Source organism: Stomoxys calcitrans, chromosome 5 (assembly GCF_963082655.1).
Source record: "Stomoxys calcitrans chromosome 5, idStoCalc2.1, whole genome shotgun sequence".
Lineage (NCBI taxonomy): Eukaryota > Metazoa > Arthropoda > Insecta > Diptera > Muscidae > Stomoxys > Stomoxys calcitrans.
In genome coordinates this window covers 94,795,796-94,817,464 of record NC_081556.1, presented here as the reverse complement: position 1 = coordinate 94,817,464, position 21,669 = coordinate 94,795,796, and the positions used below count along the sequence as shown (strand labels likewise).

General features: G+C 35.5%; 1 protein-coding gene across 4 annotated transcripts in view; it reads right to left on the bottom strand.

Annotated features, from left to right (window-relative positions):
* The window catches only part of LOC106086676 (myosin heavy chain, non-muscle), a 124,121-nt gene that overhangs the window by 70,140 nt on the left and 32,312 nt on the right, over nucleotides 1-21,669 (bottom strand). For all 4 annotated transcript variants that reach the window (XM_059370190.1, XM_059370193.1, XM_059370192.1 and 1 more), the window contains exon 3: nucleotides 19,643-19,858. In XM_059370190.1, coding sequence (XP_059226173.1) covers nucleotides 19,643-19,858 — 216 coding nt within the window. The remainder of the gene's footprint in view (nucleotides 1-19,642; nucleotides 19,859-21,669) is intronic.

Sequence of the window (21,669 nt, the reverse complement as noted above, 5' to 3'; positions counted from 1 at the left end):
CAAAATTTTTTTAATAGGAATTATCAATTTAGAAACTTTCAAAAGATATTTTACCAAAATTTAAAATGATTCCGCAGTACGATATATTTCACATCCACTAAAATTGTTGCTCATTGGCATAGACAATACGTAGTGCCAATGGCGGCACAGAAAAAAAAAACATATTCATTACGCTGTGCTTGGTTAATGAAGTTGTTCGCTTTCAAATATTATTATTATTTTTTTGTGCAATGAATGAATGACTTTGTAGATATGAAACTAAAGGGTGGCCTATTTAGAGGTTACTTTTCAAACTATTCGATTCTGTTATGAATTTTTTGAAAGTTATATGGAACTGCGAGTTATTGATGCATCAATGGACCCACACAAGTGAAAATTGGGTCAGCAGAAGTTCTGCTTGTTTTTGTACTATACAGACAGACATTTGTTGAATAGATATTCAATTGCAAGCCTATGTAAGTACTATAACTTAAGCATTGTAGACTTGCATAGCTGGAATGGACTACTTCAAGCTCGATCGAGGCATATATATGAGTGCAGTAGAGTTCCATCATTGTCCGCATTGTTTAAGTATTTCAATAAAGGCAAAATCATTGACGACTGTCGAATGTTATAACTATGTCAGAAAGGAAACTTTTTCAAGTATCACCCTGTACACATGCGTTAAAATACACGCCCAAGTAAACATCATGCCTATAAGAATAAATCAAAATTGTTTTGAATGCTTTTTTGTTCATAAACGCTATATGATATTTATAAATGACTTGATGAAAAAAAGACACGTACGTACACTTTGGGTTGGCCTCAAGACCACCGTTGTAACCACCAGGTACACCGAATTAATTGATGACCAATCATTTGAACACCACCGATGCCATTGATGCTGATTATAATGATGAAAAATGTTTATTTTTTCTCTTCTTAGTTGGGGAATTTCGCATACAACCGATATGTAAATTGTAAAATTAATTGAGTAGGGGGTGTCGTTGTAATGGGGAAATGAATGGTATGCACACCACGTCTAGCACTTTGTTAATAGAAGGGAAAAAATGCAATGTTTATGATTAATCATTGCTATGGCCCTCCCACAAACTAACCCTGATTCATGCCAAATTTAAAGTTGACCATATAGCTAGCTGGCAAGACTATATTTGTTTAGAAGGTACATATATGCAAAATAGAAAATTACAAATTATAATACAAATGTTTGCATTCCTATTCCAGATTCCAAAGTTTCATTTTTCAATTGGTATGAAAAAAAGCATAAATAAATAAATATTTTAATTAAAGCGCATGAGTTTTTTTTACCATAAATTTTAATAAAATTGGCATTGTTTCTAAATTTATGGACTAATCACTATTCTGCTCCAAAGAATGTGTTTTTAATCTTGAATACGTATGTAATGATCTTAGATATATCGCTTAATTAGATGGCATGTTCTGAGTTTCATTTTCATTCTTCCCCTGAAACGGGTTCGGTCGCCGTCCCGTTTTGGAAACTATAGACACATAGACGGTAGACTAAGGAAAGTCTTAGATTACAGTTGACATCGTATAAGTGAAACGCAAAAAATACTTGAATTTGGTTTCACTTATCGTAATTTGCTGTTAAGCGTAGTTCGGATAAGTGAAATAAGTTCCAGTTAAACGATATAAGCATAAGTGCGAGCAAATTTTTACGCCAACTTACTATTTAAGTATAAAATAACTTGAGTTGAAGAAGAAGAGCATGAGGTCTTGGTGTTACAAACAAATTCAAATGCAAATTGCAAATTTTGTCCATGAACATTCCACTAAGGAACAGGGGCAAACTTCTCACATATCAATGAGTGCAGTGCGATTTAATTTTAAGCTCAATGACAAGGGGCCTACTTTTTATAGTCACGTCCGAGCGGCGTGCCGCAGTGCGACACCTCTTTGCAGAGAAGTTTTACATGGCGTAGTACCTGAAAAATGCTGCCAGCATTAGGAGGGAAAAACCACCGCTGAAAAATTTTTTCTGATGGTCGCGCCAAGATTCGAACCCAGGAGTTCAGCGTCATAGGTGGACATGCTAACCTCTGGACAGCTTCGGACCATACTTGGCTTGGGTGTTGGAGACGATAGTAGATGTCACGATGCGAAACTTCTGCCAAATCGGATAAGAATGGGCTGGCTGGACATTGAAAAGCTGCAAACGCAGCAGACGGCAATGGCATACTTCACTCGACTGACCCAACTGCTTGACTAAAGCACTCCTTGTACCGATGATATAATGGCGCAGTGGCAAAGTATTACCCACTCTATGGAAAATGCCGCGAAATCTGGAAGCCTTCACCAAAAAACCTATGGTACCAACAAGATAGTCGAGATGCTAAAGAGCAAGCCTGCAATAAGTAGCAACGCGCCATATGAAGGGGAGGTATCAGGAGAAATGGAGAGAGGAGAAACATCTATTCCATAGAAAGATGTGAGTGTGAGCGAATTGAGATGTACAGGAGTCAGTCACAATGAAGTCCGAAAATTCTGCCAAGGAATTTAATAGCAAACTGGTGGCTTTGGTGCAGGCACATCCTGTTGCAGAGACAAACAAGGAAATCTGGTAACTGTAATAGTGAGATTGGGATATGGAAAGAACATTTTACCCAGCTGCTAGTGTCCGACTATGGCGGCGAAGAGGATACCGCAGAACCAATCCCTGATGATGGTATTGAATGTTTACCTCCTAGCCAGAATGATGTCCAAGTAGCAGTGACCCGACTGAAGAACAACAAGGCAGCAGGAACCGACGGCTTACCCGCTGAACTATTTAAGACCAGAGGTGACACGCTGTATGCATCAGCTTGTCTGAGCAATCTGGCTAGAAGATGATTGGAACCTCAGCATACTATGTCCCGTACACAAGAAAGGAGAACAAGACTACAGAGGAATAACTCTCCTTCCCATAGCATATAAGATACTCTCAAGCGTACTGTGTGAAAAATTTAAACCTATAGTCAATGAGATAATTGGGCACTATCATTGCGGCTTTAGACGTGGTAAATCCACCATAGACCAGATATTCACTCTGCGCCAAATCCTTGAAAAGACCCGTGAAGTATAAATCAACATCTACCATATCTTTGTTGACTACAAAGCCGCTTTCGTTAGTCCTATACGTTTAAAGGTATTTCAAGCCATGTCTAAGTTTGGTATCCCTGCAAAATTAATACAACTCTGCAGGATGACACTTGCTTAACGCTTTCCTCAGAAAGAATAGGAAAGAATCTCTCCGAACCATTCAATACCAAACGAGCTTTGGTTCCAGACAAGGAGACAGCTTATCATGTGATCTCTTTAATACCCTGCTGGAGAAGATTATACAAGAAGTAGATGTGTATAGATGTGACACACTACTCACAAGAGAACACATGTTACTCGCCTATGCCGACAACATTGATATCATACGTCGGTTACAGGATGTAGCGAAAATGGGTTTGCCAGGAAATTACGATAAGACAAAATGGATGGTTTCAATTTCCAAAACACCGTGTACTACCAATGAGATAAAGAAAATGGAAAAAGTTGGGAACCATAACATTGAGAAAGTCAGCAACTTTATCTACCTAGGCACCGCTGTAAGCGAAACTAATGACACCAGTTTTGAAATGAATCAAAGAATAATACTGGCAAACAGATGCTACATTGGATTAAGTAAGCAGTTTAGAAACAAGGCCAAGTCTCGACAGACGAATATCGCACTATACAAGACACTGATACTACCCGTGTTGTTATATAGTTCTGAGGCATGGGTACTTGTGAAAATAGACGTGGCAGTGCTTGGAGTGTTTGAGAGAAAGATTCTTCATAAAATGGACAAGTTTGCGTTAATGGAGAATGTAGTATGGCAACGATAGCATAGTTGCACGTATCAAAATACAACGTCTGCGTTGGCTAGTTTATGTTGTCAGAATGGATGAAGATGCTCCAGCAAATAAGTCTTATGAAGACAAACACGGTGGTACACACAAACCATGACGAGCAAAGGCCCGATGGAAAAATCAAGTGCTGGGAGACACCATGAAACTTGGTGTCATAGATGTTAGAATGAGCACCGAAGATCGAGGCGCTTGGAACGCTATTCTAAGTTCGGCTAGTGGGACTAATTTTCTGTTATAGCCAATCAAAGTAAAGCTTAACTTCCTCGAAAGTTAGTGTGCTTTCCACAGACAGATGGACGGGCGGACATGGTTAGATTGACTTAAAATGTCAATTGTAAATTGTAAATTGAGCGATAAGTGTCCAGACGATATTTTGTAAGTTCAATATTACCTAAAGGCCAAAACAGAATGAGAGCGTCGAACTTAGTTTTTGAGCGTTGCGTTAAAAAATGAAACTTTGCAAACAAATGTCAATACCACTTCATGTATATCAACACAGAATGAATCTCGATTTCAGTCGTCAAAGTTGAAAATTCTTTAACTTTTGCGAATTGCTTTTTGACATTTGGATTAGTCTGTAGAGTTGTATTGTTAAACGCAACGCCCAAAAACAAAGCTCAACGTGCTCATTCTGTTTTGACCGTTAAGATATTACAATATATATAAACTTATAAAAGAATTGTCTATGAAATATTATTGTAAGCAGAAGGTGTGCCCAATAGGAAATATAAAAACAACAAAAAGTGCCACCAACAAACCAAGCGAAAAAACAGCACATTTGCATTTCCACTTGAAAATAATTTTATATTTCATTCTTTTTCAATCAGATACTGAAACTGTTGCCTTCAATCATATTTTCGCCTCGTGTTAATCTAAAGATGCCAAATATGGTATATTCTTATCTCAATTATTTCAAAACGTTTTCAATTAAAATCTATTAATAAAGGAAAGCTAAAACAAACAAAATGTCTTATAATAATACAAATAAAAATCTTTTTAGAATACATGTAAATTTGCATACTAAAAAATAGCAAAGGAAAAAATCTAGCAAATTACAAAAAAAAATAAAAAAAAATTTCTTTCTTATATTTCTGATCACAGCACAAAAATAAATAGTCTATTGAACTACGCATTGGTCAATAAATGTTATTTAAAAAAAATGCTTAAAATATTATTCTTAAATTAATTTATATATTTAAAATGAATAATTAACTGCCGCAGATACTAGCAATGTTAATTAATATGAATTTGTGATTTAATAAACACATCTACGACAATTTATTATATTTAATATATGTATGTATATGTCCTCAAACACAGCACTATATTATGTCCAACTGTGACAAGTAGGCGCCATTTCTTGGTGATGGCAATAAATCAAAACACTTGCCAAGAAACATTTGAAACCGTTTCAAACAAAATTATAGAAGAAATAATTATTTAAAAAAAAAAATTAAAACATGTTTATAACAAGCAAGACACTGAAAAAGTGTTAAATATTCTGTCTGCTTGTCTGTCATTATCAAGCGAGAAATATGACAATCTCTGGCAAATATCAAATGCAACACACATGTAAAAAATTTACAACAATTAAGTAAAGGCGGAACGGAATATGAACAAATATACATTATTATATACCTTCCACCTGTTGAAAGTACGGAGGTAAAATGGTGAAAACATGAAATTAAAGGGAAAATAAAACAATAGAAAATATAACAAAAAATATTAAAAAAAAAAACATATTAATAAATAATAAAAGAATAATAAAAAAAATTGTAAAAACAAGAAGCAAAATCGGGAGATAGGTTTATATGGGAAGCTAAAGGTCGATTCAGTCTATATTGCACACGTATGTTGAAGGTCATGGAAGAAGCCCTTATACAAAAATTCTGCCAAATCAGATAAGAATTACCCCCTCTAGAGGCTCAAGAAGTCAAGATCCAAGATCGGTTTATATGGCAGCTATATCAGCTTATGTACCGATTTGAACCATACTTGGCACAAGTGTTGGATATCATAACAAAATACTTCGTGCAAAAATTCATTCAAATAGGATAAGAATTGCGCACTCTAGAGGCTCAAGAAGTCAAAACCCAAGAACGGTTTATATGGCAGCTATGGGTGCAGATATTAATCCGCCCCATGCCACTGTAGGCATACACCTAAGCCAGTAATCGGCTTGTTGTGCGCCCCCAAAAAAAGTAACCTCGAAAAAGAAAATCAATGTTAGGAATTCCGTGCTACTTACAAAATCCTTAATTGTTTTCCATGCCACGCCACCTAAGTGCCGCTATCAGTTGCCGCACCGATTTTACATAAGTGAGCTCGTAGTCATGTGTGTCCCGTTATAATACCAACAGCTATACTGACCTCCTTCTTACTTCCATTAACGATCTGGATTCCTCCATAGAAATTCCGTTTCGTTCCACAGAGTTGCATGCGCATTCATCGCCCACGATCTTAACTCGTGTTAACCAAGTTTATTGATGGCAGTCCTCTGGCATTCACCGCTAAATCGCCTGCCCTTTCATTTCCCCTTATTCCGTTATGGCATTAAGGCATTAATCTCCTTCTTACACTGCAAGACTGCTCGCGACCTCACCGTCCTGGTTCGTATTGCACTTATGGCAATTTTACTGTCCGTAAAGATGTTCACACTCGACGTCCTCGTGTTAGCACCACACCACCTCACGCATTCCGTGACCGTATTATGATCAGGAAGTCTAAAACAGATCTCAGTCCCTGTGTTCTTGATGTAAACCCCCAGGCCCATTCTGTCCTCTAGCTTTGAACCATCCGTGTAACATGATCTTCCAAATGGCAATACTAGGGTTCCCTCAATCCAAGACTGTGCCGATGGCAGCAGTGCCTCGCACTCGACCTCAAGGTTCATCTCAGGTACCCGGTCGGAAACCTCTTCCCTTCCTTCCAGGTTTCCTATCGTCGCCTCGATTATTCCGCGATGGTATAAGATGCTCCCATCCTCAATCCAATCTCCCACCGCCTTAAGTCTCATAGCCACAGTGGCTGCCTCACACTTAATCTGTATGTCAATAAGTCGGATATCTAGAATAGTCTCCAGTGCCCTAGTGGGAGTGGTCCTCATCGCTCCGCCTATGCCAAGACAACATGTTCTCTGAAACTGTTGTATGGTCCTTATGTTGCACTTTTTCTCCATAGCAGTCCACCAAACTACTGAGGCGTAAGTAAGTATTTGTCTAATTACGCTCGTGTAGAGCCAATGGACTATCCTGGGATACAGGCCCCTTTTCAAGCTGGCGGCTACATAGTGCCCAACATCTGTGAGCCTTCTCAGTATGTTCCTGAATGAGCCACTTCCAATTTAATTTCATGTCCTAGATCAAACCTACGTATTTGACCTTGTCATATATCGAAAAAGTTCGAATAGTTTCTTCCTCGTGAACCGGCATATTTCGGTCTTCTCTGGGGTAACATTGAGACCTCTGGGTCTAGCCCAGTCATATGCCATATGCAAGACACTTTCGGCCGTTCTGCATAGCTGGTTCGGATCCTTACTCCTTTGAAGTATTATTACATCGTCTGCATAGCAGACGGGTACAAATCTCTCCGTTATAGGTCTCACCCGTTATGTCATTTATGGTGATCAGCCATAGGAGAGGCGATAAAATGCACACTTTCACCCTTATAAAGGGTGATTTTTTTGAGGTTAGGATTTTCATGCATTAGTATTTGACAGATCACGTGGGATTTCAGACATGGTGTCAAAGAGAAAGATGCTCAGTATGCTTTGACATTTCATCATGAATAGACTTACTAACGAGCAACGCTTGCAAATCATTGAATTTTATTACCAAAATCAGTGTTCGGTTCGAAATGTGTTCAAATTTTGACAAATTTTGTTCAGCGATGAGGCTCATTTCTGGTTGAATGGCTACGTAAATAAGCAAAATTGCCGCATTTGGAGTGAAGAGCAACCAGAAGCCGTTCAAGAACTGCCCATGCATCCCGAAAAATGCACTGTTTGGTGTGGTTTGTACGCTGGTGGAATCATTGGACCGTATTTTTTCAAAGATGCTGTTGGACGCAACGTTACGGTGAATGAACACATTTCGAACCGAACACTGATTTTGGTAATAAAATTCAATGATTTGCAAGCGTTGCTCGTTAGTAAGTCTATTCATGATGAAATGTCAAAGCATACTGAGCATCTTTCTCTTTGACACCATGTCTGAAATCCCACGTGATCTGTCAAATACTAATGCATGAAAATCCTAACCTCAAAAAAATCACCCTTTACAATATTTATGCCATGGGACACACAATTTATCCACATGCTCCTTAGCATATGGTTTATCCAGTCTCTAAGGACCGGGTACACCCGGTACTGGTCTAAGGATTGGATCTGTGTCGGTCCGCACATTGTTAAAAGCCCCTCGATGTCAATGCATACCACCAGGGTGTACGTTTTGGCATAGAAGGCACAACTTGCCTTGCCGGGCTTGGGTATAAAAACCACCCTTGCCTCCTGCCAGGATTTCGGAGTATATGCAAGTGCCTGGGCACGCTGTGAAAATATTGGCCAGGTGTGGCAGAAATTTGCCATCAGGTCCGGGTAACTGAAATGGTTTGGAGTCCTCAAGGATTCCTTCACCATAAATTCCGTAATTATAAACCTTCGATCAACATCATTATTCCAATAAAATAATATTAGGAAACATATTAAAATATTAAAGAAAAAAATAACCAAACAATTAAAATAATAACATAAAATAATAATAAAAAAATAAAAAAAAACAGTAAACACATAACAAAAAATATTAAAAAAAAACAATAAAAATCATAAAAAATTAATTTAAAAAAAAAACACAATTAAGAAATAGAAAGAAAAATAAAAATAAATAATAAAAAAAACAAAACTTGATAAAAAAACAAAAAAAAATAAAATAAAATTTAAATAAAAAAAATTAAAAATATATATAATAAAAATATAAATAAAAAAAAATAAAAATATAAAAATATAAATAAAAAAAAATTAATATATATATACGAGTGGTAATTGCTCCATCTAGAGGTTCAAGAAGTCAAATCTTAAGAAATGTTTTTATGACCAGCAAAACTCCTTGAGCAAAATTTCGAACAAATCGAATTGCGCTCTTTAGAAGCGCAAAGTCACTGTATCTTATCGTAGGTTTGCACGCCTCTCAGACCCGCCACTGTTGACTGAGGGTGCTAACTCCCCGTACATAGGGAGCGCAGAACGAAATAAAAAATATGCATCCATCGACCCAACAGTTTAACGTGAAAATGTTGAAAACAGAATAGTTTGGATTAAAATCTTAAGAAAACATTTTTAAATTATTTCAAACATAAAAGAACATCCATCGACTCAACAGTTTAACTTAAAAATTCTTGGAAACAGAATAGATTGTTTTAAAATCGTAGAGAAATATATTTAAATTATGTCAAACAGACATGTGTACACAGCAGCATAAGGTATAAAAATAATATACGACTATTTAAGCCATAATCCAAGTTATATATGACACCAAGAAATTACACATGCTCAAACGACTCAAAGTGGTTACACCAACATTTAGTTGAGGTTACACACGTTTGCGTTTATGGCGTCATTTTACAATTCAGCTACTCTACGTCCCCACCATCATCAGAGCAACCACAGAATCTCAACATTATTTGTAAGTAGGCTCTTGTTTTGTTTACGTTGTTACAAATGCCCATTGTAAAATCCCACTACAGCTACATATTTTAATAGTAGCAGCAGTGCTACAGCTATAAAAAAGTTGTTACCGCTATCTGATCTTCTTAACAAATTCAGACCCACTTTCTGTTGTCCATGGGGAATTTTGACATATCCAATTGCCAGCTTGTTTGTAGAAAAATTATTTTATTATTAAGTCTATAAAGGTGAAAAACTGTTTTATAAAAAAAAAGTTTCAAATACTCGAATATGCTAAGGTATTTAGATTAAGATTTTCATTTTTACACTTAGCTCAAAGAAGAGAGATGGGTATTACTTTCCACCTCTTTCCCTCTCTCTCTCACTCTGTCACTCTATCTCTCTGTCACTCTATTTCTCTGTCACTCTATCTCTCACTCTATCTCTATCTCTCACTCACTCTTTTTCTCTCTCACTCTATCTTTCTCTCACTCTTTCTCTCTCTCACTGCATCTCTCACTCTATCTCTCTCTCACTCCATCTCTCACTCTATCTCTCTTTCACTCCATCTCTCTTTCACTCCATCTCTCACTCTATCCCTCTCTCACTCCATCTCTCACTCTATCTATCCCTCACTCCATCTCTCACTCTATCTATCCCTCACTCTATCTCTCACTCTATCTATCTCTCACTCTATCTATCTCTCACTCTAAAAGGGTGCAGATATTAATCTGCCCCATGCCACTATAGACATACACCTAAGACAGTGATCGGCCTGTTGTGCGCTCCAAAAACTAAAAAGTAACCTAAGTTGGTTCATGTCTGGTATAGTGTCCCTACCTAAGTGCCAGTATCTGTTAGACGCGAAAGTCGGGTCTGTAGTCCTATAAGTCCCGTTATACCTCCTTACTTCCTTTCAGTAATAGCCTCGTCTTCTCACGATCTGGAACCCTCATACCAAGTTTATTGACAGCAGTCCTCGCAAAATTTTTAATATAACATTTGCATATTTTCAATTAGATTTTTAATTGCCCGAGAAAAATAAATTGATATACAAATGCAAATTTGCCCTTGAACAGGGGCAAACTTCTCGCATATCAATGAGTGCAGTCTGATTTAAGTTTCAGCTCAATGATAAGGGACCTTTTTATAGCCGAGTCCGAACGGCGCGCCACAGAGCGACACCTAATTGGGAGAAGCTTTTATGTGGCTTAGTACCTTACAAATGTCGTCAGCGTTGAGAGGGGATAACCACCACTGAATTTTTTTTATGTTCTCGCCAGGATTCGAACCCGGGCGTTTAGCATCGTAGACGGACATGCGCTACGGTGCGCTAAATTCAAATGGTCAGATAAAATATAATGATATCTGATGCTATATATAACTACAGCGGTCAAAAAAAGTATTCATCATTCAATGTTTTTTTTTTAATAAGTCTACAAAAGACAATTGGAATAAAAACATATTAAACTAATGATGCAGTAGTGCTTGTGTGATATATATGTACACAATTTCATTGTTTTTAAAGAAAAAAATAGTATTTATTGGAACAAAAAGGGCCATTTTACAGCTGAACTCAAAAAATTAAACAAAAAAAGTATTCATCATTGCAAAAAAACAAAAAAATAAATAACATAATTTAAAAAAATTAATACTTTGTTATTCGACCACCGCGTCTTATAACTTCTTTTAAACGGTTTGACATCGATTGGACTAATTTAGCGGTTATATTTTGGTCTATATTAGTCCATTCCTCCATTATCACCTGTTGCATTTGACTCTTGCTCGAAAAATTGCGCGTTCTCAATTTGCGTTCGAGATGTTCCCAAAGATGTTCAATTGGGTTCAAGTCGGGACTTTGAGGAGGAGTTTTAATGACTTTGGGGCAGTTATACAGCATCCACATCTTGGTATTTAAAGCAGAATGTTTGGGGTCATTATCTTGATAATATTGAAAGTTATTACCAAGCCCAAGTTTTACAGCACTATCTTTTAAATTCCTCTTTAAAATGTCAATGTAATACTTATGATCCATTACTCCATTAATAATTTCAAGATTTCCCGCTCCTGAAGCCGCCATACACCCCCAAACCATTAAACCACCTCCACCATGTTTTACAGTAGCAACTGTGTTTCGTTCTTCAAGCTCTGTATTTGGTTTTCTGTACACTATGACCTTTCCATCGCACCCAAAAAGATTAAACTTGCTCTCGTCTGCAAAAATGACTGTTTTCCAAAATGATTCGGGCTGTTTTACATACATTTTTGCGAAGTTTAGCCTTTTCACTCGGTTTATTTTATTTATAAAGGGCTTCTTACGTGCGGTTCTTCCTCTGTAACTATGCCTTTTGAGTGTATTTCGAATTGTTTGTGTAGTAACTTCCTTCCCTAAATATTCCATAGTGTTTTTACGAAGAATGGTCGCATTTGTCTTCGGAGTTTTCTGAACTTGCCGCACTAGCCAACGCACATCTCCAACTGAAAGTGCTTTTGGTCGATCAGATCTTGGTTTATTGTCAACAGTTTTCGTTTCTGTCCACTTTCTGATGATGGATTGTATAGTAGATCGTGGTCTATTTAATATTTCACTGATAGTTTTTTGAGTTAAACCATTCCTGTGGTGTTTTATTATCAAAACTTTTACCTCATCAGAAACCTCGTTTTGCTTACGACCCATTTTGACAAAAACTATATTTTCAATGAAATTAAATATTTGCTGTCAAGGGCAAAGCCTCCTTTACTAAATAAAACAGAAAAGGGGGATTCCCAAATAATATTTGAATTTGACTTTGATGATAGCACATCAATGATGAATACTTTTTTTGTTCTGTTTTTGGTGTTATTATATAAAATTGCATTTTTTGCGCTAATTAAATTTATTTTTTGAATTTATTTTAAAACATATTACGAAAAATAAACTATTGCATAAAACTGCATTATTTGTTTACTTTAAATTTTCTTCAATTACCCAAAATAAGTGAATTTATTATCAATTTTGCTAATGATGAATACTTTTTTTGACCGCTGTATATCTGGTAGTAGATATAAAGTATTAGCTATTTTACTAACAAAGTTTCCAATTCTCAAAACGTGAGATATTTTGTAATTTTTTTAAAATTTGATCAATTTGTGATTGTTGGTGTTAACAATTGGTAATATGTGATATATGGAAGTTTTATTTTCTAAATGTAATATGGCTACAGAATGTAAAATATTTTTAATATTTTTTATTACATCTGCACATTCCGCCAATTTATGGCTGTTCATTGTTTCTCGTCCAAAGTTTTTGTTTCCCATGGAAGCTTTTTGGTCAAAGCGAATAGCAGATGTTGCCCTTAAAGGACCCCCACTGTTTCAAAAATCATCGAAATTGGAACAAAAATGCTCCATTTATGAACTCAATACTCTATTTCGGGGGATCAATCTACATGGCAGCTATATCCAAATATCCTTTCTGGACGATATTCGACAATGTAGTGTAGAGGTCTACAAAAATAAAGTATTTTAAATTTCATCGATATCGGATGAAAAATGGTCCTTTTATGGGCTCAATACTCTATTTCGGGAGATCGGTCTTTATGGAAGCTTTATGGTCTGATCTGGACCATATTCAGCAGGGTGTAAGGGTCTTTCAAATCTCACTGTTCGAATTTCATCTAAATCTGTTAAAAAATGCTCCTTTTATGGAAAACCCAAAGACAAAGAGTAAGAGGAAACTCAAATTCATAACCACTTTTCAAGAATAAGCAAAAAAATAAAAAATGAGGAGTACCAACGGGAGCAAAAGACGATGCGGTTTGTTCTAAAAATAGACCAATTGTCCGGCTCGGGTTAACTATGAGCACCACACAGGCTGAAACTTTGCAAACTTCCGGGCGCGTCCATAGGTTGCAGGGTAGCTGCAATTGTAGAGGCCGGGTGGTGCCGGCTCTCGCCTATGATGCTCGATATGACAAGGCGAGTTGATGGCGCCTTTAAATAACCAATGGTCATAATGTTCTTGCGCCGATCGGTCCCTTGGACCGGAACGAGCTTTCTCACTCACCTATAGGAGCTAGATGAGGATCACCACCTCCACATATAGACATGTGGCTACAACAACAACGACCAATTGTATTTGTTTGCCTTTAGCCGCGCATATTATAAATAAGTGGTTGGCTGAGCTGGTAGCCCATCTGACTAGCAAACGAGAGGACCCATGCTCAAAACCTACTGGCGGCAAAAGATAAAGGTAGCACTTATGTGGAAAAATGGTAAAAAATTATAGCTCAATTAAAAACAACAACGTTTAGGTGTAAAGTAAACAACAAAAATAACAGCAATTTTTTTTAACTTCACATTTAAGTTCCAATTAGATATTATTATATACAATTGGATCTATTTATATCTGGGACAAATTTGAGATCCTAATGTATCTAATTGTATTAAATTATATCGGATTGTATCCAAATAGATCTAATTTGAAACAATTAGATCCAATCATACAGAACCATTTTACGGATCCAATTATATCTGATGCCAGATATAATTGGATCTGACCATATAATTTCTTTTACGCGGGTACTCGTGAGATCCAATTAAAAAATTAATTGGATATTTCGAAAAATTCAATAATTTTTTTAATTGGATTAGTTAAAAAATAATTCAAAATTTCAATCATTTTTTGTTTTGATTGATATTATCATTTTCGTGATTGAAGCAGTTTCAATTAAAACGGTAATTGGATCAATTAATTTCGTGATTGAAACCGATTTTTGTTTTCTTCTGTGTATGCTTTTCGTACTTACTGGTAAATTCACTAAAATTTCCTTAACAAATTTATTCAATAACTGTGATTAAGATCTCCTTGCATGTTTGAAAGCAATTAATTTGCATTGAAGTGTTAATGTGCATCGCCAAAAACCGAATCAATGATATGATGTGTAACAACAAACAATCCATTCTCTTTCATTTTTTTCCTCCAATAAAATGTTTACCTTATTTACAGCGTATATAGGCGTTGCCACCTAGTACAACTGCCTAGCAATTAGTTGTGAATTTGTCAAACAAATACCGAAGCTTATGCATTCATATGTTGCTATAGCTGCAACAGCTTCCAATCTCGCTATGCACACTGGCAAAGTGTAACACGCCCAATGGTAGTTAACTAAACAGAAGTATAATCAAAAAAGAAACCTAAACAATGTTTCAGAATTTGGTTTGTCAAACAAATTGGTGTTACAACCAAAACCACATAGGTTTTTTTACAATATGCACAGATGCAAAATTTGAGCAGCAAATGTCAAAATGAATTAATCGAATTAGGCCCCTTGCGAATTGTAAATTAAGCAGGCGTAACAGATAGAAATTCACAAAAACCGTACACGTTAGAAGAACCACAATTACCAACATTTTGTATGTATGTATGTGTGTACATAATTTGAAAGATATGTATTTATCGACTTCTGTTTTAGAATTTTTAATTGAGTGTAAAGAACTTTGAAAAACAGCCGCAAAAGATCCAAGAAACAAACAAACAAGCACAAAAAAACAGATATTAAAATATTTTCTTTGTGTGGAAGACGCCAAAAACGCAAACAAACGCTTTGAGCGAGTGTTGGCGTCAACGGATTGGGCGTGCTGCTTCAATGCGATTTCAATTTCTGTTTGCTTGCCGTTCTTGTCTGTTTCTTTGCTTATTTCGGTATGTCGTTTTTCTTCATATCATATTTGGATTATTTGTTTTTGTATTCTCCCTTCTTTTCCACATTTGATAAGTTGGGGCCTTAGCAATTTACAAAAAAAAAAAACGTTAAGCCACCTACCTAAAAATTAACCCAAGATAAAATTAAATTTATGTTTGGCCCCAACGAAAAATGGGTTAAAAATTAACATTTTAAGTGAACACGAAAAAAAAAATATCTCACTAAAAAGCATGCCACTCAAACAGCCAACAAGCGAGAAGCAGCCATCATGTAAAATGAAAAAAGGCAAGTTGGCGTATTTCGGATGATTAGATTTCCGTTGATTGCAAAAAAAAGAAACAAACTGAATAAAAAACCACAAGATAAACGTTATTTTCGATCATGTATTTACTTTAAAAAGATGAAGGTCACGTCACGATTTTTGCGGTGGTGTTGCCTATTACAATTCATCATACTTTGACCATAATTCACAGAAAAAGACACTATCTAAACACAAAAGCCCTAAACATATAAATAAAAGATCGTTGAAAGATATTAAAGTGTTTTTTAGGAATTCCAAAGAAAATATTATTCCATAAAATAATGATTAATGAAATAAATTGAAGGAGACCATACAACATAAAAATAAAAATTTGCAGTCTGGAAAAGAACACCAAGAGTTTTTGCAAAATTATGAACCTCTCAAGTCCAAAATAATACAACCTTTTGTGAAATTTAAAAATCTGGGGCCGAATTACCGCATACGTGATCGAGTGCGCTTTCGTATCGAATGCAATTTCGTCTAGTGTTTAATGGATGTTATACCACTTTTATACACATTTTAATTTATTTTTTTTATAAATTATAACCGAATGATTTTACTCGTTCACGTATGTGAATCAATTCAACGCTACTATCGACACACATAGTTATAGATAATTGTGAATGAAAAAATTATACATATGAAAAAATATATTGCGAAGCAAGATTTTTGCTTGTCTAGACCATAGTTTTCTAGAAATACTATACACTAAGATCGTGAAACGTACTGCAGGAGGTGGTGCATAACATAGTAGAAATCTTCGATGCCAAGACGTACAAAATCGACGGGGTGAGGAGTAAACAAATGGTGTTTTGTACCGATGTCCGTTGAAAGAGTGACCTGACTGTATGAACGGGAGTTGATAGTTGGAAAGGGCTTCAATGACAGAAAAGGGATTAAAGGATGAAAGTCTTTGCCTAACATAACATCTCATATAGAGAGGATAACAAAGAAAGAGTGTGGGAATTAGATTTGAAATGTTTATTGGGGTGACTTAAAATGCTCGCCGTTGCAATGCTTTCAAGTATGTGGAACAAGTGCTTCTCCATGACTTGCCACGAAATATCTTTACCCTAGATTGTTAATTCACAATAGTGGCCCACAGATGTTAGGCGTCAGTAGTTCGCTTAATGCGATGACCAAAAAGTGAAACGTAAGGATAATGCAACAGGTTCAGCGAACCTTGGCATAGGCGGAGCGATGAGGACCAAGCCCACAAGCGCACAGAATGCGATTCTACATATCCAACTCATAGACATATTGATGAACTGTGATGCAGCCACAGAGGCTATGGCACTTAAGGCGATGGGAAAATGGATAGAGGATAGGAGCAGGTCAAACCATCGGGGTATAATAGAAAATCTTTACGAACAGTAAACCATCCATCAGGGCTAGGATAACTAGGACGGTTAGGTCACGAATAGTCTTGGAGTGTAAAAAGAAGATTAAGGTATTCTCTGAGGATAGCAAAATCCACGTCGTTTGGCTGCCGGGCCATAACGGAGTAAGGGGGATAAATCAGTAAACTTGGTTAATGCGAAACATAGCACAGGTCACTGTCTAATCGGAAAAAATGCTGACAGACCGAATATTGCCAGTAACGACTTTTGCAGAAGTTGTGAGGGCGTCAATGAAGAAGAATACCTTCTGTGTGTGTGTCCCGCACTGACAGTCAAAATAAGTTCCACTTTAATTTCTCATTTCTTTGTTGGGCTTTTTAGGCATCTTCCTTCTTCTGTTCCTGTGGTATTGCAATGGACGAAAACGCCTATGTGAGTCTGATGGCAGACTGCCACTTAAACCTAACCTAACCTAGGGATTAGATTAGTAGCTCGGAATTCCTGACTTCGATTGCATTTCCAGGTTATTTATAGTAGTTAGAGAGCACAACAAGCCAATTATTTAGTTTTGTGTATGTCCATAGTGGAATGGAGCGGATTTATATATGCATTTTCTTTTCAACCTAACTTAACTTAAGACCGATTTTTTACAAAAATTCATAATTTGGTAATCCCGATTAGTTTTTACGGACATAATAGAAAGAATTAAATTGGTTTCAAATTTTCTGTGCCATTCACAATAGATAATTCCATTTGGTGACAGTTATCTGTAAAAATAATACCATGGCAACACTAGAAGTAGATCAACTTAATCAAACTATTTTCTGCCTACATAAAGATGCATTTAAAGTCATTCAGAACTTCGTTGCACTATGCAATGCAAAAAAAAACGAATATCTTATTACGTATATAGTTTTATTTTGCTTTTAAAATATACATATATTTTCAAATGTCTTGGACTTAGCAGTTTCCCATTACTCTACCAATTATAATTAATATTGACAATGATTTGAAAAAGCATTAGAAAATAGCTTTTATCCATGACGATACCTCGATAAAAGATGTTCCCGCAAAATCAATAATTTTTTATTCATGCCAACAGTCATTGTAAGACGAGTGAGTAAATATTCGATATGCCGGATATGTACATACATACCGATATATGTACGTGCAAACGTACATTTTATGAATATAAACAACTACAAAATCTCACAAATACACTTGGATTCATACATATTTATGTTTACTTTTCAAATCATTCGGACGAAATAAAGCAAACCCAAGTTTTTGAATATGGACATCTGTTTGGTTAACATTTAAATAGTGATGACGAAGCAAGTGTGGCCAAAATGGGAACGACTCAAAGTGACATAGTGACTAATATTCGATGGCAAAAAAAAAGAGATGGATGGTTTTTGGTTTCCATATAAATTTATATTTATTTAACCGCTATTTGTTGCGAATTGAAATATATTGGACAATTTTATGAAAAAGAAACAAATAAAAACGAGAGATATCTATATGACCAATATTGTGGTTTCGGACAGAAATAACTATAACTATGATATGGTAACCTATGTACATAACGGAGACTCTCTTGCTATTACACTGAGTCTAAAACACACTGCTAAAATAACAACAACTATCTTGCTATTCACAATAAATTGACTTCTTCGCCCTTTATTCACAATAAGCGATAAATACAAGGGACACAAACATTAATGACTGTAACACGTTCAAAAATACATTTAGTCTCAAACCATTTAATGTAAATCTTTTTATTATAAATTATAATCGATTTAAACATTCGAACGATTTTATTCGTTCACGTATGCAATAATTCGGCCCCTGTAGTAGTATGGTACAAAAGTCAATAGCGTCATTCAAATTTACAGATTTTTTTCTAACTAACAACCAATTTTCCTTCGGTTACATGTGGAAGTCAGCTGATTTTATAATGGTAAAACAAATATTTGAGTGAATCGAGCAGTCCATTCGAGTGGCACAGAATTAAAAAATCTGACTGTTTCTTCATAGGCGGATGTAATTGTTTACATAATAGATTGTGTGGTTAATACATTATCGATAACTCTTGATGTGTTACAGTTTCTTTAATCGACACGATGCATTCAAACCTAATCAATTTTAATCAAACTCAGGATTCACTAATAGAAGGTTAGGTCACTTGCGAAAACATAAAGTGATCATTAAGGATGTCATATGTGCCGATTGAAAATGTCATCAAATGTCAGTTGATTTTTTATTCCATTCTCGATTCGTTTTCTGATAAAAAAAAAACAAATTGTGTGGTTTTTTGCTGTTTGTTAAACATTCAAAGCTGTCTGCTGGAAAAGGCGAACGTATGCTTTTCAGAAACTTTGTTTTTTGTAAGCCGCTCCCTTCGAAAAGAAAAAGTTCCCAAAGATTGTGAATGTGATTCCCAGAGAAAAATTTTTCGAGGAGAATCTCAATGATCAGTCAAGTGATTCTTTCATTGGAGAAAAGGTTGAACATAATGAAGAATCAAAGCGATTATTCAAATGCAAATTTAAACTTAAATAAATACCACAAAATGTAGACAAACAACGATTGAGAGAATGTAAATAAAGAACAAGTTGACATTCTCAATACCGAAAACTGTAAAAAATTAAAAAACTTGCATGTCGGTTGATCGCTTGGCCTAACTTTATTCCGTGAATCCTGAATCAAACTATAGCTTTTTGAAATTTTGTCTGCAATAATAAATAAGTCTTACTTACATAAATTAAGCCAGAATAATATCTGTCTTTGATATTGTGCAAGACGGATGCTTCGTTAAGACATGTAAGTTCGGCCATATCCTCGACTTTGTCGAATTTAGGCGGATTCATTTTTTGTATATCATCACGTAGGACCATGACACGCTTACCGGTCTCGGTAAGTTCCACTTCAACTTCATCGCCATGTTCACGTTTAATACTGGCAGCGCAGAAACCCTATAATAAAGAGAGAGAAAATTATTTTAAATAAGGGAAAAATAGTAAATCTAAATTCATATACACTTAGTTTTATTATAAAAAAAGATTCTCCAGAAAATTTTATAAATTCACATTTTCTTAGATATTTATACGTTGCTCAACAATTGTAAAGTGTGTACACACCTTTAGTAAAACGATTATTATATAAATGGGATTGCCATAATCTTTACAGAATATTCAAATTTATAGCAAAATGCATACAAAGTTTAACCAAATTTCGATTCCAGTCACTGCAATTGAGTTAGGGTAAGTGTACCAGTAGTGTGCAGTTTAAGGATTTTGCCTTTTACAATCCATTCTCCTTCCGGGTGCAAATGTTCAATTCAATTGCAATTTGGTTTAACCAATTAGAAATTTTGTTTTGTTTTAGATGTATTAACCAAAAATTCCAATTTCCGTTAAGTCAAAAATTTTCGGATTTCTTCGCTAGGATTCGAACCCAAAGATTGAGATTCATATGCAGATAACCAACTTCTGTGCCACGAAATCCTCCAACATAGTATAGATTATGATTTCGTTCATAGGCGGGGTAATTTCAAAGATAAACTATATCGTATTTTTACGGTCTCGAATAAAAAAAATATTTTTTATGACTAAAACGTTCTTTTGATTGTCCTTTACCATTACAAATTGTTTGTGATTCTTCGTTCATTTGTTTTGTCTACTAGAGCCGGTCATTTGGATTAATACTTCTTTCTTGCGTTAGTCGAGCTAAAATGACCACGGGAATATGTGTTAGGAAGAAGAGATTGTTTTTATGAATTGAAGAAAAGAAATTGCAAGCTATCAGATTAACGGTTAATATGTCCGCATGCGTAGATTTCATATAAGTATTAATGCTAAAATTTAAGCTTAAATAGGACAATTAACAAGCCATGAAACTGTGGGCTAGTCAGACGGACGGATATGATACACTAGGCACTGATGAGGGTCACAAGCCCAGAAATGCGTCTGCCAATGGTTGTGATATGCATGACCGATTGTCTTGATGATTGATTGATGGCAATTTTTCTTCAATTCATTAAAACAATCTTTTCTTCCTTACACACATTCTCGTGGTCATTTAAGCTCGACTAACGCAAGAAAGAGGGATTGTTTGTGATTAAAAATATTAAATTTTTCATGATTTCTTAACTTATAAAGTCGATACTTCCACTTACTGTTTTCTTAAGAACTGGCCCTTTCGAACTTGTTGATGGACGCCCTCTCACTAAAAGCTTATTTCTTCTATAATCTCAGCTCATATATTTTTGTTCACAGGGAGAGCCGAGGATGGTATTACCGTTTATTGACCTTTTTTTAATAGGAAGTTTTAAATATGCTTAGTTATTTGAGTTTAAAAAATAAAAGTGCCAACTACTGGTACATGCCGAACTTGGGAGCACTTACTTATCTCAAAATGCAACTAACATAAAATTTTTTATTAAATATGGCAACTTTTGTCAATTAATGTCGATAATAATGTCTAAGCCAAGGGGTATTTAATAATGTGGCCGTATCGGCGAATTGCTACAACAAAGAATCTTTTTTGGGGAACTTGATGTGTCAAAATTTGTTAACAGGGCAAAAAAAAATTCAATTCGCCCTGACATTTAAAATTTTCGGCAAATTTGCTTCGACCAGTCAGAGCAAGGATAAAGAAATTATTAATTTTTGTGTCAAGCAACAAAACACATATTTAAAAATGTTCAACTTTCCAATAAGCTCCAGAGGTTTTACCCACAAAATCACTAAGATGGCAGGTTTAAATAGTTTTCATAAGGTATTAG